The 16,705-nt window shown below is 41.3% G+C and overlaps 1 protein-coding gene across 1 annotated transcript; it reads left to right on the forward strand.

Annotated features, from left to right (window-relative positions):
* Positions 1–1,020: 1,020 nt before the first annotated feature.
* f8 (coagulation factor VIII, procoagulant component) lies at positions 1,021–14,438 on the forward strand. Its single transcript, XM_034542821.1, has 27 exons — positions 1,021–1,224; positions 1,465–1,556; positions 1,861–1,983; positions 2,997–3,209; positions 3,375–3,557; positions 3,734–3,837; positions 4,031–4,151; positions 4,267–4,582; positions 4,950–5,115; positions 5,285–5,372; positions 5,580–5,797; positions 5,929–6,073; positions 6,331–6,540; positions 6,943–7,793; positions 7,937–8,079; positions 8,673–8,838; positions 8,935–9,174; positions 9,410–9,638; positions 9,742–9,924; positions 10,434–10,550; positions 10,986–11,057; positions 11,259–11,344; positions 11,462–11,617; positions 11,804–11,948; positions 12,051–12,199; positions 13,389–13,571; positions 13,843–14,438. Exons 1-27 carry the CDS (start codon positions 1,073–1,075, stop codon positions 13,996–13,998), a joined length of 5,007 nt encoding a protein of 1,668 aa, XP_034398712.1. The 5' UTR covers positions 1,021–1,072; the 3' UTR covers positions 13,999–14,438.
* Positions 14,439–16,705: the final 2,267 nt, after the last annotated feature.

The following is a 16,705-nucleotide window of genomic DNA, read 5'->3' on the forward strand; positions in this document are numbered from 1 at the left end:
AAAAAGTGCATACCCAAACTAAAGAGAGTGTATCTTTAAAACCACAAGGTCTATTTTAATATGTTTTGTATTATAATAATAATAACTGTGAGCTTTTGTTCAGATATGTAAATATCAGTCTATATGTTACTGGTTATTATTAAATGAAGTTGGTGCACAGCACAAATTAAAAGGTTTCAGGTTTGTCTGAAAAAAAACCACTAGGAATATTTATGAATGATGCAGCTGACTGTTTAAACCTTTCCTAAAATATAGTAAAATATGTGATGTTGACTGTAATAAAATGAAGCAGAAAAGAAATTAGAGAGTATTTAGCAAAGGAAATGCAGGTGAGATCTGGCATTTTCTCTTCCTTTCCTTTAATCTTTTCTTTATTATTCGAGTTGTGTTTAGAGCAAGTATATTGGGGGGTATATTATTAAATACCCGATTTCTTTGTAAAAAAAAAAAAGAAGAAAATAAATGTATTTATTTGTAATTACACATTAATTGTCCGATATAAAATAATGAATAGGGAAACCCTATGCTCTCAGCAGGTTAGTTAAATCATGGTCACAGTTTGGACCAAATCTTACTTATTTTTTCCCAAAGTAAAAATAAGTACATTTATTTGTATCGGCCAATATCACAACCCCCAAAAAATACACTTTAACCTGGTGGGACCAACAGTTATAAATGTTTACAATCAATCTGTAAACCAAAGCCTCGTTTCTCACTTTAAAATAAGCGATGCGGTTATGATAAGTTAAATAATAAGTTGTTTAATGGATTGCAGCCAGTGTCAACTTGGCAACCCAATATGTGTTATTATTATGTTCATTAGATATGTGTGCTTCCCCCTCCCCCATGAGTGTATATGTTATTAGTGCATTGCTCAGCAGCATGATGTGTCCATGACAAATTCCTCCCACTGGACAACCTGATATCATAGCAGAGCGCGCGCATTACACCCGCCACACGCCCCCGAGTGAAATGTCAACTTCTCCGTTACTCCCCCCCCCCCCATTCCTTTAAATGTCTCAGCCCACACGAGGAGCCGCAGAGCCACTGCTTGACCCTGGGCACGTTGGAGATGAGCGCGATGAGAGCCGCCACCCTGCTGCTGCTGCTCTGCTGCTGCGCCGGAGAGACACAGCAGTCCGCTGCTCAGACCGTCTATTACATCGCAGCGCTGGAAATCGGTTGGGATTACCTGGACGACGTTGACCCTGCGTCCGACCAAAGGTGAACATTGCTTTGTTTCATTCGAACTACCCAATCCGATGTGGCATTGAGACCTCGGGCAGTTTCCAAACGAAACAGTTATGTACAAATATGCTCACATGGTTCTATACAAGCTCCTGTTTTAGAAACTAACACATTTACAATTAGTTAATTAATTGATTTAAAGGTCTGTTAAGTGGTCATTTTTTTTTACTATTGGATTGATTTGGTTCCATTCTTTTCATTCTTTTGTTTCTAAAGGAGAGATGTTCCTCAAAAATACATCAAGGCAGTCTACAGGGAGTACACAGATTCTAAATACACTGTCCCCAAACCAAAGCCAGCATGGACAGGTAGGTCTCTTTTCAATCAATCAAATATGTTATTAGTTTCGTTTGTGTTATTAAATCATAATTGTGTATTAATGTTTAATAGCCTATTGATTTAATAAATAAAACTAACAAAATAATGTCCGGAACCTAAAATGGAAAGAAAAAAGTTTTCCAGTCAAGAATGTGATTGTAATACTGGTGTTTTTTCTACATAAATAACAAACCGTAAAAGTTGTCAGTTCTGTTACGGAGCTTGCACCCTTTGTCTTAAAATATGAGGTCATATATATGACCTCTCTAAGAACATTGTGTCCTCTGGTTGCAGGTATTCAAGGCCCAGTGATTGTTGCCCAGGCTGGTCACAGTGTGGTGATCCACTTCAAAAACCTGGCCTCTCAGTCCTACAGTATCAGCCCTGTGGGGATCACCTACGGGAAACAGTCTGAAGGTAGAAAACTGAATGGACATTAGTCAGCAGCATACGGTATTTTTTGTCTCATAATAATTTTGTAATGTGAAGTCCATGTTACAGCTTAGATGAGTCAATGGCAACACTTACTGGTTCAATCCTACTTTTACAGCTTTCAGGAAAAATCCAAATTTGATCTTCTAACTGCTTTTTTTTTTTTTGCTGAAGTCTGAAATCATTTTGGGGCCAAGAATGATGAGGATCAACAGAAAAAGCAATGATGTAAATGTGAAAATAATATTAACCAGAAAACAGTGTGTCAATACTGTGACTTCAAGTTGACTCCCCATTCTTAAATTACAGCATGTAACGGTTATCATTATCTTGTGTGTGCAGATTTTTTGCAGCATGTTTGAGCCAAATGGTCAGTCTTACAGCATAGTGAATAATTTTAGTTGCCTTTGAATTACAATACCCAACCGCAAAGGAAATAATTAATAATCCCTGATCAGAGAATCTTTTGAAGGTTAATACCCTTCACAAAAAGCCACTGGCATATGTCATAATGCTGCTGTAGATCCAAAGCAGCCACGACTTGATACCAGCTCATGTCTTCATGCTATAGTTCATCATAATCTAAATAATAATAATAATAATAATCTGAAAGGCTGCACCTGTCGCATTAAGGAATGAGATTATCGCACCAGCGTGTGATATTAAGAGTTAAGAAAAAGGTTGCTGTCTCTGTGTGTGTATACACATGTCGGATATAGGTCATTCCTGCAAATTATCTTGATTGTTTGACAATGTTTTTACAGCAGTTACTTTCACTAGAAAAAAAATGTATTGTCAGGAAAAAAGGTTCCCAAAACATAATTTTCCTAACAGTATGTCCCTTTATTTATTTGTTATTGTGTTTCCTGCAACGCAAGCTTTTGTTTGTATAGTATAACGATTAGACCAGATTACTTGCATTCGTGTGACACCCATTTTCCTGCTTTGACCCTCCTCTCCGGCTAAATAAAGAGTCATGCTGCGTCTTTTCTTTCCAGGAGCCGGCTATGATGACTCCACAGCAGGCCAGGAGAAGGAGGATGATGCTGTCTCTCCTGGAGGCTACTATGAGTATGTGTGGGACATCAGCCATAAAGACGGTCCTACTACCAGTGACCCAGAGTGCCTCACCTACTCCTACACATCCCAGGTGGACACGGTCCGAGATTTAAACTCAGGACTCATGGGTGCCTTGCTCATCTGCAAACCAAGTCAGTGTGTGGTACATTCACTAGTTGTAGGAAAAATAATTAGAGATAATAAGATAAGCTCCTGTATTTTAAATTGCTTCGTAGCATTGCATAGTATCACATATTGCCTTGTGTGTGTGTGTGTGTGTGTGTGTGTGTGTGTGTGTGTGTGTGTGTGTTTCCCAGGTGCCTTCACAGACAAGGGTCAGAGGAGAAATCCAATGTTTGTCCTGCTGTTTGCCGTGTTTGATGAGACCAAGAGCTGGTATGGAGAGATAGGAGAGAGGATGAGCAGAGAGAAGTTCAAGAAAAGCATCGGCAGAAAGGAATACCACACCGTCAATGGATATGTCAACTCTACGTTACCCGGTAACAAACCACACTGGCTGTAGACAGGGAGTCTGTTCCATGAGTGCTGCTAACTCTGTGCTCAATGTATCAGTGGCTCTGCTGCAGGACGTTGGCCTCATTCTATCTCTCTGCCTCTCACTCTCTCTCTCTCTCTCTCTCTCTCTCTCTCTCTCTCTCTCTCTCTCTCTGTGTAGGTTTGACAATGTGTCAAGGCCGCAAACATGTGTTCTGGCATCTGATTGGGATCGGCACAACACCAGAAATCCACTCCATTCAGTTTCAGGATCACACTCTGCAGGTAACTCAAGTCTTCACACATTCACACAGTCACACAAACCAGCAAGAGTAGGCTAGAGAGAACTTTTTTCCAGTCAAAGTAGCCATAGCAGCACTTGCTCCAAAAGTCTCTAAATCTGCTTGAAAGTCGCCACGTTGGCAACTTAACAGTCAGGCCTCCCTCCAAAATGTACACTTGTATTGTTTTTGTTTAGGTGTTGAACCATCGTAAAGTCAACATTGAGGTGACACCCATGACATTCATCACTGCAGAAATGAGACCTGCTACTTCAGGCCGCTTCCTTATGAGCTGTCAGATACACGCTCACCGCCACGGTAAGAAAGACCAGATAAGTCTCTTGCAATTTGGACAATCTGTCACTCTAAATAAATGTACTTCACCCCTCCATTTAAATGACAACCTTTGTTGTTACTGTGCACTACTGCCCAGATGGCATGAACGCCTTTTTCACGGTGGAGAAATGCCCTGACCCTGTGATTCTGCCGGGGCCCGACCTGCGTAACGTCAAACACAAGGCTAACGTGGTCAGCAGTGACAAAGACGACGGTGACGACGACGGTGACGACGACGGTGACGACTACGGTGACGAATACGAGGATTTGTTCAACACCATAAGCGTTCAGCCAAAGAAAACACAAATGCAAGCAAGAGCCAGCAGAGGACAGCACTCCATAACCTGGGAGCATTACATCGCCGTTGAAGAGGTCACCTGGGAATACACCCTTAATCTCAAACCCACAGATAGGTAGGAAAGATGGAGGAGAAGAAGGAAGAAGAAAAACAGACGACCTTGCTCAGTCCTTCAATCAGAGGATCGGCGGTTTGATCCCCGTCTCCGCTAACCCATGACGTTGTGTTCTTGGGCAAGACACTTAACCCCAAATTGCTCCCGTAGCTCTGTCTATGGTGTATGAATGTGTGTGAATGTTAGCTACTCCTGATGGGCAGGTGGCACCTCAGCCCCTCCCATCAGTGTGTGGATGGGTGTGAATAGGTAAATGATGTCATGTAGTATTAAAGCGCTTTGAGTGTGGTCGGAAGTCTATAAGCGCTATACAAGTACAGGTCCATTTGAATTGATTGTCTTTTCTCTTTTGTTTTTGACACATCAGTGAGTTGCGGTCAAGATATTTGGTTGCACCTCCCCATCACCTGGGCTACAAGTATAAAAAGGCGGTGTATAAAGAATACACAGATGGATCTTTCACAAAGAGAAAGAACCCAGACACAACACTGCTGGGTCCACTTCTGAAAGGAAAAGTCAACGATCAAATCCATGTGAGTGAGGACAGAGAATATTACATTTGGTCTTTTGTGCATGATCAAATATGAGCTACAAAAAAAGAAATCAACAGATATCAATCATAGAAAACCCTGAAGCAAACTTCTGTTGTGCTTTTTGTTTGGCTTTCCACTGATCCCCCATTGGTTTGAACTGTGTCTCCAGATTACTCTCAGAAACCTGGCGAGTCACCCCTTCAACATCTACCCCATCGGCCTGACCAATATCTCTCCACTGCAGAGATCCGCGAATGGTAAGCTAGGACATAAACCAACAGACTAAACTCATCAATAGTTTGTATCACAATCAGCAATGCAAGCTTGCAAATATAATCAAAATCTGTCATTTTGGCAACACAAATTGAATGTATAAACTTCATACTGTATTGTGTTTTCCTACCTGTCTTAAGTGGTCTTATTTATCTATTTTCTGTATTATCTACCTCATCTCATTAAAACAGCTGCAGAGAAGGACTTGCGATCCATGGAAGTGCCACCCAACGGGACGTTTAGCTATGTGTGGAGGCTAACAACAGAGGATGGACCCTTGGGGGGAGACCCCCAGTGTCTGACCCAGCTGTATCAGAGCACCGTCTCCCGAGAGAGGGACTTGGCCTCCGGGCTGGTGGGCACCCTGCTTATCTGCAAATACAACTCCATGGACACCAGAGGACATCTGGTGAGAAGAACGTCTCTACAATAATAATATTGAATGGATTATTTGCAAAGATCCTGCTGCGTTCTTTCTCACCTGCTCTAATGTAACATAACACCCTGTTTCTCTTTCACTGAATCTACTGCTGCATGCAGTTGGGCCCAGATAAAGAGTGGAGCCTGATATTTGCTGTGTTTGATGAGAACAGAAGTTGGTACTTCAATGAAAACATGCAAAAGTCCAGCCAAAACTTCCCGAACATCACAGACCCTGAATTCTACAAGTCTAATGTCATTCACAGTAAGATCATTCTCTGTAGGTTCATCACCGAACCCTTTCACATTGTTTTCACAGTGTCATTTGATACATTGTTATTATAACAAAATATTGATTATAACTACTTTAAAGTGATTATCTCTATGCATGAAATCAATTATCTATGTCCACACAAACAGGCATTGCTGTTTTTTGTTTTGTTATTATTTGTATAATGTGCCCATTATACTTGAGCCATCATATCATCAATTTAATAACTCTGAATATCCTTTTAACTTCAGGTATAAACGGCGAGATGTTCCCCGGGCGACAATTTGTGGCGTCTCAAAATGACATCGCCTTCTGGCATGTGGCCAATGTGGGCACCCAGAGTGACTTCCTGTCTGTTTACTTCACGGGAAACGTCTTTCAGTACCACGGCCTTTACCAGTCCGTCCTCACCCTCTTCCCCATGACTGGCATAACGGTTCCCATGGAAACCGAGCTGATTGGTGAGACTGACGTCTTATTTGTTAGATAATGTTGGTGGGTGTAACCAAATTGTAACTTATTCATGTAATACTCTAAATGTATCATACCCTCAGTAGCTTTCGAATTTCCATTTGTCTTATTTTTCTGCAACAAACTTACAAAAACCAAGAGCATAATAATAATAATTTCTCAGACACTATAACCAAATACAAACTTTACACAGTTGACTTCTCTGATGAAGTAGCCACGGTTCAGTAGCTGAGACATAAAAATGCTGCTTTCCTGAATCACTGACATGCCTCATTAATGCATCAGGGTACTGCTGATATGTGAGCCTATATTGAAAAAAGGGGTTGCCGGTTTTGATGCGTAATTTTTGTGGATTGTGTTTCGTTCTTGAGTCATAAATTGTCTTTCCACAGGTGAGTGGGAGATCAGTGCCTATGATGGCAGCCTCAAGAGCAAGGGGATGAGCATTCACTACACCGTACGTCAAAGCGAAGATGGATACCGAGTTGATGGAAAGGAGATTCCAGACGACATCTCTGACTATTTAGATCTACAGCCGAGGGGCAGAAGACCTAAAAATGGCACAGTGTTAGTTCCAGTGTGTAAGAAGCCCCTCGCTAATAACAATACTCAATCAGGAAACACTTCCGCTCAAGATGTCACTTGTGATAAAACTGAGAGTACTGGGGGTGAAGAACATTCAGCATCTCAGCTGAAGGAAGTGACAGCAACATCACCGGAAGGAGAAGGAGGAATCCCGCAGGATATCTTGGAGGAAATAGAGAGAGCTGTGGAGCGAACAGTTTCTCAGAATGTGAATCAACCTGGAGGAGAGGGAGGTGTCAGGCACAAGAGACAAGCAGCCTGGACAGATGGAGATATCAGTTCTGGAGCCTCAGCAGATGAAGGACCCGCGATAGAGATTGGAGAAAAAGCTGTGGACAATAGGACCGAGGTTGGTGCCCAGGTAAAAGGTGAGGGAAGGAATGAAGCGTCAAGTGTGAAGAATGGGACGAGTGAAGACCTTGAAGAGAGCAACGAGATCTTACTTGACAGGAATCCACAGCTGAACGAGAAGAAATCAACTGTGGGGCTAAGTAATTCAGAAGAGATGGATCAAAACTTAGTACCACTAAACAACATCCGGTCTGAACCTGAACGACTTACAGCAGATCTGAGGGTTCTGGAATACAACGGCACTGTTGATAACAACATCACAACAGGGCTTGAGCTGTCCCTCGAGTATGATGACTACGAACAAGAGGTACCATTCTCTGTGTGTGTACATTCATTAATATATATATTCATTAATATATATAAGTATATATATATATATATATATATATATATATATATATATATATATATATATATACTTATATATATGTTGGCTGTTGTCACAAATAGCTGAACGGTACATCAGATGTATTTGGTATGGATTACATGGACCCGCGCTCCGGAGAGACCCGATATCGCCACTACTATATTGCTGCTGAGGAGATCAGCTGGGACTACGGCATCAGAAAACCACACCAGTTCATCAAACCCAGGTAGGAATAATATTTCACCCAGACATCCGTCCAGGACCTTAAAGGGATTGTTTTCTGGAAAAGAAAAACAAATGGTGCCTACCTGCATTGTATAGCTCGCTAACATGCTTTAACATGTTGTTTTCTGTTTGTGTAATTTGTACACAAACAGACATGTAAAATTCCACAATTTGTGGTTTTATGCTAATTTGATTGTCTCCTAGCTCAAGCTCCTCCTCTAATGCACAGTCATGAGTTTTATGAATTTATTTCTTTATTAGTTTTTTCTCCCTTTCTTTTCTTGATAAACTAAAATGCTAAATGTTAGGATGTCTCTTTTTTTACTTGGGCTTTTAAATAGTCATTTATTTTTATTATTGTATCCAACATGTTTTGTGGTGTTCGGAGCCTTACTTCATTTAATTTGTGTTTGTTGAAACTAGGGGATGTTTTGGATGATTTGGTTCTTTGGTAACATGGTCAAAATTGTAGATTTTGGACAAAGTCAACATTTTAACATTGAACAAATAAAAAAACAGTAAAAAAACACATTTTAAAATCCATTCTATTACCAAAGTGTAAAGTAGCAGTATTGATTCAACTCCTCTTTTTAGAGAGATGCGTCGAGGGATGAGGAAGTTCCTGCCAGAGTATAAGAAGGTGGTGTTTCGAGCCTACGCCGATGAACACTTCCTCGTTCCTCTGGTCAGAGGAGAGCAACAAGAACACCTGGGAATTATGGGACCTTTCATCAGAGCTGAGATTAATGATGTCCTCACTGTGAGTGATATTGTCACTGAGCAAAATAAAAGTGAATAATCCACACTTTGTATTGGTTCTTGGTGACGTATCTGTGCCCTTTCTGTCTTATTCAAGGTGGTTTTCAAGAACAAGGCATCCAGGCCTTACTCCTTTCACCTTCAGGGGGTGTATGACCTCAGCCAGGGGGCCGGCTTTGACAAAACCCATTCCCCATCTGCTCCATCCGGGGTCCCAGGAGAGCCTGTGGCCCCTGGGAAGACACAGACATATAACTGGAGCGTAACCAGGAAACAAGGACCAACTGACACTGAATTTGACTGCAAGACTGGGTCTTACTACTCCACCGTGGATAAGGTCTGGATAGGTCTTCATCTTAATCCTGTTCCCACTTTATTTTCCATGGATATACAGTATTTACTGTATGTCAGATTATTATTCAATGTATAATCAACCTTGCACGGCAATCAATTGTCCCCCAAAAAATCCCCATATCAATTAAAGTTTCCTCTTTTGTAATTGTTAATGTTAATAGTCTCGAGCTATAGTTACATGACAAGAAGAAAATAAATATTGTTGTTCTATGTTCCAGGAGAAGGACCTTCATTCGGGGCTGATTGGTCCACTGGTGATCTGCAAGTCTGGTACTCTCCGGACTCGTCAGAACACGCAGCCAAACGTCCAGGAGTTCGCCCTCCTCTTCCACACCTTTGATGAAACTAAAAGCTGGTACCTGGAGGAGAGTCTGCGGCGGCACTGTGCTCCGCCCTGTCAGGCCAACACTGAGGACCCCTGGTACCACATCAGCAATAAGTTTGCAGGTGGAGAAAAATGATTGATTGTTGGTGTCATGTTGTAATGAGCGTACTCTAATCTCAAACTCAAAAATGAAATCTCAGAAATAATGCCTTCGTTTTTCCGTAGCAATAAATGGTTATGTGGCAGAGACACTTCCTGGTCTGTTGGTTGCCCAGCACCAGCTGATCAGGTGGCACCTGCTGAATGTTGGAAGTGATGGAGAGTACCACGCTGTGCAATTCCATGGTTTACCTTTCACTGTTCACAATGAAAAGGAACACCGTATGGGGGTCTACAACCTCTTCCCTGGTAAACACACACACACATAAAGACACGCATTACACCAAAGAGCATGCATAAACTCTCTGTTTATGTGTTGCATAAAAACATGCAAACACATGAACAGATGTTTACCCCTACATTTGCAGATTTGCACTTCTCGGGACCCAACCTTTTCCGATGCCCTGTACAGTGAATACAACTGCAATCCATACAGTTCCTACTGTAAAACATGTTTTGGGCCAAACTTTAGTCATAAGATTGATTTTACTCCATAGACATTTCGGTACGTTTAACCAAATTTATGTGAACAATATCCTTATTATGCGTTTAATATCAATAAGATGTTAACTGATACGTTAAACAAGACACTCAAAAAGACCAACTGTAAGAGCATAAATCAGTGTTTTTACAGACTGAAAGAAATTGAATCATACAAAAATAATCTAGCGTCCATCTTAAGTAATTATATTACTTGCACTCTAAAAGCCTTATTCTTGATTATTGTTGCATGTGTTGCATTGTTCTACGTCACTCAGGGGTGTTTGGCATGGTGGAGATGAGACCCTCCACAATAGGCACGTGGCTGGTGGAGTGCACTATCGGAGACTACCAGCTAGCCGGCATGAGGGCTAAACTACTGGTCTACAATCCAGGTACACGCAGTGGCAAAATATATATATATATATATATATATATATATATATATATATATATAGTATTACTATTTAGAATGTCATTTTATAGAGCAAGAATGGATTCACTGTATTTATTTATGTATTGCCATGCTAGCATCAATGTCTGGACGAATGCATCGCTCCAATTTTCCACCTTTCCAGCATACCAGTTCAGTTGAACTTGTATAAGAAACACAAGGAACTTTTATTCTATTTAAAGCCAACAATGTTGTCAGTGCATTGTTCATGCCATTGCATGAATGAGTCAGTGGCATTCCCCACATTTTCAACACTGGAAAGTATTTTGTGCAAAAATGCATATCTGAGAGTCCCACTTTTCACAGATGTCAAACATATATATAGTTCTGTACTGTCCAGATGTGTGCAATATTGAGCTGGAATTTTCACCTGCAGGATGTCGCGTTCCTCTGGGGATGCAATCAGGAAGAATTGAAGATTCCCAGATCACAGCTTCAGATTACATAGGTAAGACAGTGTTTTTCACCTCAAGACCCTCAATATTTGGCAATACTTGTAGAGAGAGGAAGTGCTTACCACATATACCCAGTGTGCTGAAAAAGAAAACACCTCAGTCTTGTGGCCACCAAGCAGCTTCAATAAATTTGAAGAACAGGAAATTACCCCCACTGGGTTGGATTATAACCGTGTTTACACACGTGTGTCCAGATAACTGGGAGCCGAGGCTGGCAAGGCTGGATCAGTCTGGTTATATCAATGCCTGGATGGGCAGAAACAAAATGTCATGGATACAAGTAAGATACACAGCTTTTCTCCTGTTAACCATTGGACAGCAATGTTATATTATGTAGCGTCCAGTGTGACCTGAATTGAGTATGTGAAACGTGCTGGAATGCGTGTGTTATTATTAGGTTGATCTTCAGAGGCCCACCCTGTTGCACGGTGTGCAGACGCAGGGAGTCAGGTCAAAGCTGAGGGACAACTACATCGCACTCTTCCACATCTCCTACAGCCTGGACCAAGAGACTTGGACCACTTACAGGGGAAACGGAACCAAGCAGAACAAAGTTTGTCCTCTACTGTTACTAGTATTAAATGTACCAAGAGGCACTCGTGGTCTCTAATTGCAGTTTCATTGTCAAATGAATACAGTAAAGGCAACACATTGTTCACTGTAATGTTTAATGCTATCTCAAGCAAGTTTCAATGATCCTTGAAGTTTGAGCTGAATTGTTTGTGTGGCTCTGGTTTAGTTATTTTATGGCAACATGGACAGCTCCAAAGTGAAAAACAACCTCATCGATCCACCATTTGTGGCTCGCTACGTCAGGATTCAGCCCCTAAGCTTTGTGCAAAAGCCTGCTCTCCGTCTGGAGCTGCTGGGTTGCGATCTCAACAGTGAGTTACACCAGCAGTAGCATCATTTATTGCAGAGGGTTACTTAGATTCTGTATTAAAGTGCAGAGAATGACTTGTGTGTGTGTTTGTGTGTGTGACCAGGTTGCTCTCTCCCTCTCGGGCTCAAGGACAGGCGGATTCCTGACAACAACATTACTGCTTCCTCATTTTATTCAACTCTGATGCGTAGCTGGAGCCCCAAACTCGCTCGCCTCCACCAGAAAGGCAGCGCCAATGCCTGGAGGCCAAAGGTGAACACAAATCCACAAATACTGTACGCGATAATAATGTATACCACTTCCTCTATATAGATCTTTCTGCTGAATGTGAAGCTAAAACCAAAGGAGACACTTAGCTTAGCTTAACATGAAGACTGGCAGCAGGGATAACAGCTAGCCTAGCTCATATGAAAGTGTTCAAGTCTGCAGTGATGATAGGTAGAGTCAAAGGTGTGCTCAGTTGCACCCGCAACTACACTTAGCAATGATGTCCTTGATATTAGTCGTTAGCTCTCTTACATTGTGGTAAGAACAGAGACTACAAGACTTACCACCCTTTCAATCTTCTCTGTCTTTCTTATTATTGTTTTGTTCTCTAGTTCCTCCTCAGCTTATCATTTAAACACTTTGCAGAACTCAACTGTAGAGGTGTCGAACTGTTGAGCTGTTATTAAAGGTCACACACCAATCAGTGGCACTTCCATGGACCGAGTTCAACAACTGCCAACTATTGTCTGGAATAGCAACCTGAAAGAGCTGCAATGGCCTAAACAAATGCCAACAGTAGCTTCATTTTTCATTGTTCTCAACATCAGTCTCAACAGCAAAACGTATTGCAAATGTTTTCCAGGAAAGTGTGACCGTGATTTTCTTTCCCTTGTAAAAAACGGTGAGAACTGTGGTTTAAGATTCATTTTAGTTTGTTGGGGCTTTTGTTGTTGCCAAGCAACTCATTGCATATCAGTCAAGTGATCATAAATGTTGGTAAAATTAATTAAAATGGAGAAAATGCCCACATTAACTATTGGTTAATGTTATTAGGTTTTGCAGTGTGCAGCCACATGTCAGTGGAAAAAGATGCACTGCCAGTAACACTTTTCTACTTTATAAGTTTCCTAATCGTATTGTGGGAGAGGAAGTGGTGTGGCGTTCCCTTTGGCCATCCCGACATCTGTTTTTTGTTTTCATTTGCTGTTTCATAAGATGTCTTTTTTTTATGCGTTACCCTTCTGGCTTTAATATTTCTGCTCATATTATTTCATAATCGCATGATCTTCTTGTAGTTCTCATTCGGAGACAGAGATCATACTTTGTGAGAATCAAATCAGTGAACAGAAAAAAATACCCCAGTATACCTGTTCTGTTTTTTGCCTTTGTTTTTTGATACTTATATATTCATTTGTGAGATTTAAAAATGTTTCCTCTGCTCTTTTGTCTCCAGAACAACAACCCTCACGAGTGGCTGCAGGTTGACTTGGGGAAAGTAAGCCGCATCACAGGGGTTATAACCCAAGGAGCACAATCACTGTTGACCGAAATAATGGTGACCGAGTTCTCAGTCACCATCAGTCATGATGGTCACTCCTGGACCAGTGTGTTGGAGGAAAGCTCCCAAAGAGAAAAGGTACACATCCCAGTTCACCCATAATACTCAGTGATGCTGCTAAAATGATCCAGGTCCCTGTAACTCATTTCCCATATTCACATAACCATTGATTCAGAAGGCCTAATCTATCGCACAGTTTCCTCACCGTCACACAGGTGAATGAGTCACTCTGAGTTGTGGAGCTGACGACCCACCAAAGGAATCCTATTAGTGTGTTAGTGACACACTTTAAAAGGATTCCTCTGTGTCAGTTTAGGTCATCGATTCACTTCCTGTTTCCTTTCCTCAGATCTTCACAGGAAACAGCGATTCAGACGCTGAAGCTCTCAGCGTTTTCGATCCTCCTCTGTTCGGCCGCTACTTCCGCATCCACCCGCGGGGTTGGTTCAATGGCATCGCCCTGCGTCTAGAGGTCCTGGGCTGTGACACACAGCAGGGGCCCTGACACTGCCGGGACGACTCACCAACGCCACCCAGCAACATTTTACTAGCGTCATGTATCCTGGTTTTATTTTGGAGTTTGTTATTAAGAGCACTTACGTTATATATGACATGAAGCTGTTTGTATAAGAGAAGCTATTTGTTCTGTCGCCACAACTTTGTTTACATTTCGGTTGATAAAGAATCTTGTTTGATGTCATTTTTAAAAGGATATCTGATGTTGGTAGAAACCTATTTTAAGATGTGAGTTTAAAGAGAGCCACAGTTTAAAAAACACGGCTGAGCAACACAGTATTGGCTTTGCTTTAACTTCAGAGCACACCTTTTGAATGTAAGCGTGTGTATATATTTCAGATGGATGTATAAAGTTTGAATGTTTGATGTATATTGTTGGAAAAGTTAGTATTAATGTATTAGAGTTTATATAAACAATGAATATCAAGATGTTTCACTGGCATTTATGTATCGCCTGGGTGTGAAACAGGACACACACACACACACTTCTGTTCAAGCTAAATTGTTTACTTTCAAAACTCCAAACCAAGTTCAGGTTTGTGATTGAACATTTTTCAGACAAGGTCACATCCAAGTAATGAGAAACACCTCCCGATACATTACTTCCTGTCCTGTTCTTCATGTCCATGTCAGGAGAGGATGTAGCCCTTGCTCTCTGTGCTTTTGTTTTCTTCCCTCTTTCCAGCACATTATCTCTGTTCTTTCTTGGTCCCATCTGTCTCTAACGCGTCCAAAATGTTCCTCAACTGTTATTTTGGCTTATCCACCTCCAACAGGACCTCCCTGCAGAAACAATGAACAGTTCTGCTCAAACATTGTTCCGTCACTAGTTAAGCAGAGGCAAAAGTGGAAGAGTACGGTGAGATGATGAGATGACTGGAGGGGAAACGGCAAGAGCAACGAGGTGCGTTGCTCTTGCCGCCTTTATCACCTCATTATCAGCGCAGGAAGTTTTTGCGGGGTTAGTTTTGTTTGGAGGACAGGACATAATCCAGTCTGCTCGACTGTCGCACTTTATCTCTCTGAAAACAATAACACGCCGGCTGTAATCTCAGCAACAGACTGAACACCTGTATACAGGTCCAACTGAATAGCGGATAATACACATCGTAGGTTGGCAGAGGCAATGGTCTGCTGCCCATGTATGATTACCCATCAGCTGCAAGAATTAATTAATATTCCTTTGATAAGTCCTTTATAGTTTCTATAAAATCTAAAATAGTTCAAACGCACTACAGAATTGTTAAGAAATGTCCAAACTGCTTGTTTTGTCCAGCCAACAGTTCAAACCCAAAGTGCTCCACTAACGATGAAATAAAAACCAAAGAAAAGTGACACAGAAGCATGAACCAGTGAGATAATAAAAGTTGTTGCTGATTCGCTTATTGTCAATCACCAAAATCAAACAAATCCTTTCAGCACTAACTGATGCAGGCGCGACAACTTTGTGCGTTTGTAGGAAACAACATCTAAGACTTGAGTTGGCTGTCGAAAACAGCAACCTTCGTTATGCCAAATTCAGTTACTTTTCGGTCTCAAGTAAACCTCAGATCTGTTTGTAAGATAATTTTCAGACTACTGACAATGATGGAATGGAACTAAGCACTTTCAGTGGAAAATGGGTGGCAGTGATGTGTGCTGTAGGTTTTGTTGTTAATGGTCTGAAACTCACAATCGACCACAAAGGTCCTGTAACACATGGTTTCACATGTGTTAAATCTTTCAGTTTGCGACAGACCAGAAACTCAAGCTCGCCTCTTCCAATAACGAGAAAGTTGAGAAACAGTTTGTGTAGATTTCTGAATTATGTATGTATTCATCAACTGATTCAGCCATGTACTTAATCCAAACTCTTCCAAACTTTGGATGTCTTTTGACTCTCAGATCAAACTTCATCAGATTTGAAACTTTCAAAAACATGGATCTGGAGTTCCAGTTTCTCTTGACCCCGCTGACTGATTGCCACTCTTTCCTTTGTCACAACCTACTAATATGTAACAGTGTAAATGAATCTGTTTCTCTGTTGACAAATCAGTGAGGAAGTGCCGTGAGGGGGGCAGGAAAGAAGAAACAGTGTGACACAAAAGGAAAATATTCCCAAAGTGTTATCACGCTCTCTTACATCATTTCCTGCTTTGTTCTTTGGGCCCCTGAGGACCCGGCGGACCCTGTCTGTAAGATAATACAAACTAAAGTAGACCTTATCATTACCCTCTTCTTCTTCTTCTTCTTGGTTAAAGTTACAATACAATGAGATACAGTATACATCTGTAATGGTCGATGTATACTGTTGGAATTAATGTGTTTTTATTTCATTAGATCAATGGACTGTACTTGTATAGCCCTTTTCCAATCCTCTGACCACCCAGAGCGCTCATGTCCTCATTCATAGACGGATGGCAAGGGCTGCCATGCAAGGTGCCACGTGCCCATCAACTCTAACTAATCATTGTTGGCCATCAACTCCGACATTCATACACATTCACACAAAGGCACAGCTGTGTGAACTATCGGACCCGGGGATTGAACCGACGATCCTCTGATGGAAGGACTGAGCCACGTTCTCCATTACTTAATTTGGAACCAGTTCTCATTTGACTTTTGTGTGTGGGCCTGTGTGCGCAAAGTGGCTACTTTGATTTGATTTAACTTTAGTTAACATGAAAAAAAAGTCTAAAATGTTCACAACCATAGAA

Source organism: Cyclopterus lumpus, chromosome 10 (assembly GCF_009769545.1).
Source record: "Cyclopterus lumpus isolate fCycLum1 chromosome 10, fCycLum1.pri, whole genome shotgun sequence".
Taxonomy (NCBI): Eukaryota; Metazoa; Chordata; class Actinopteri; order Perciformes; family Cyclopteridae; genus Cyclopterus; species Cyclopterus lumpus.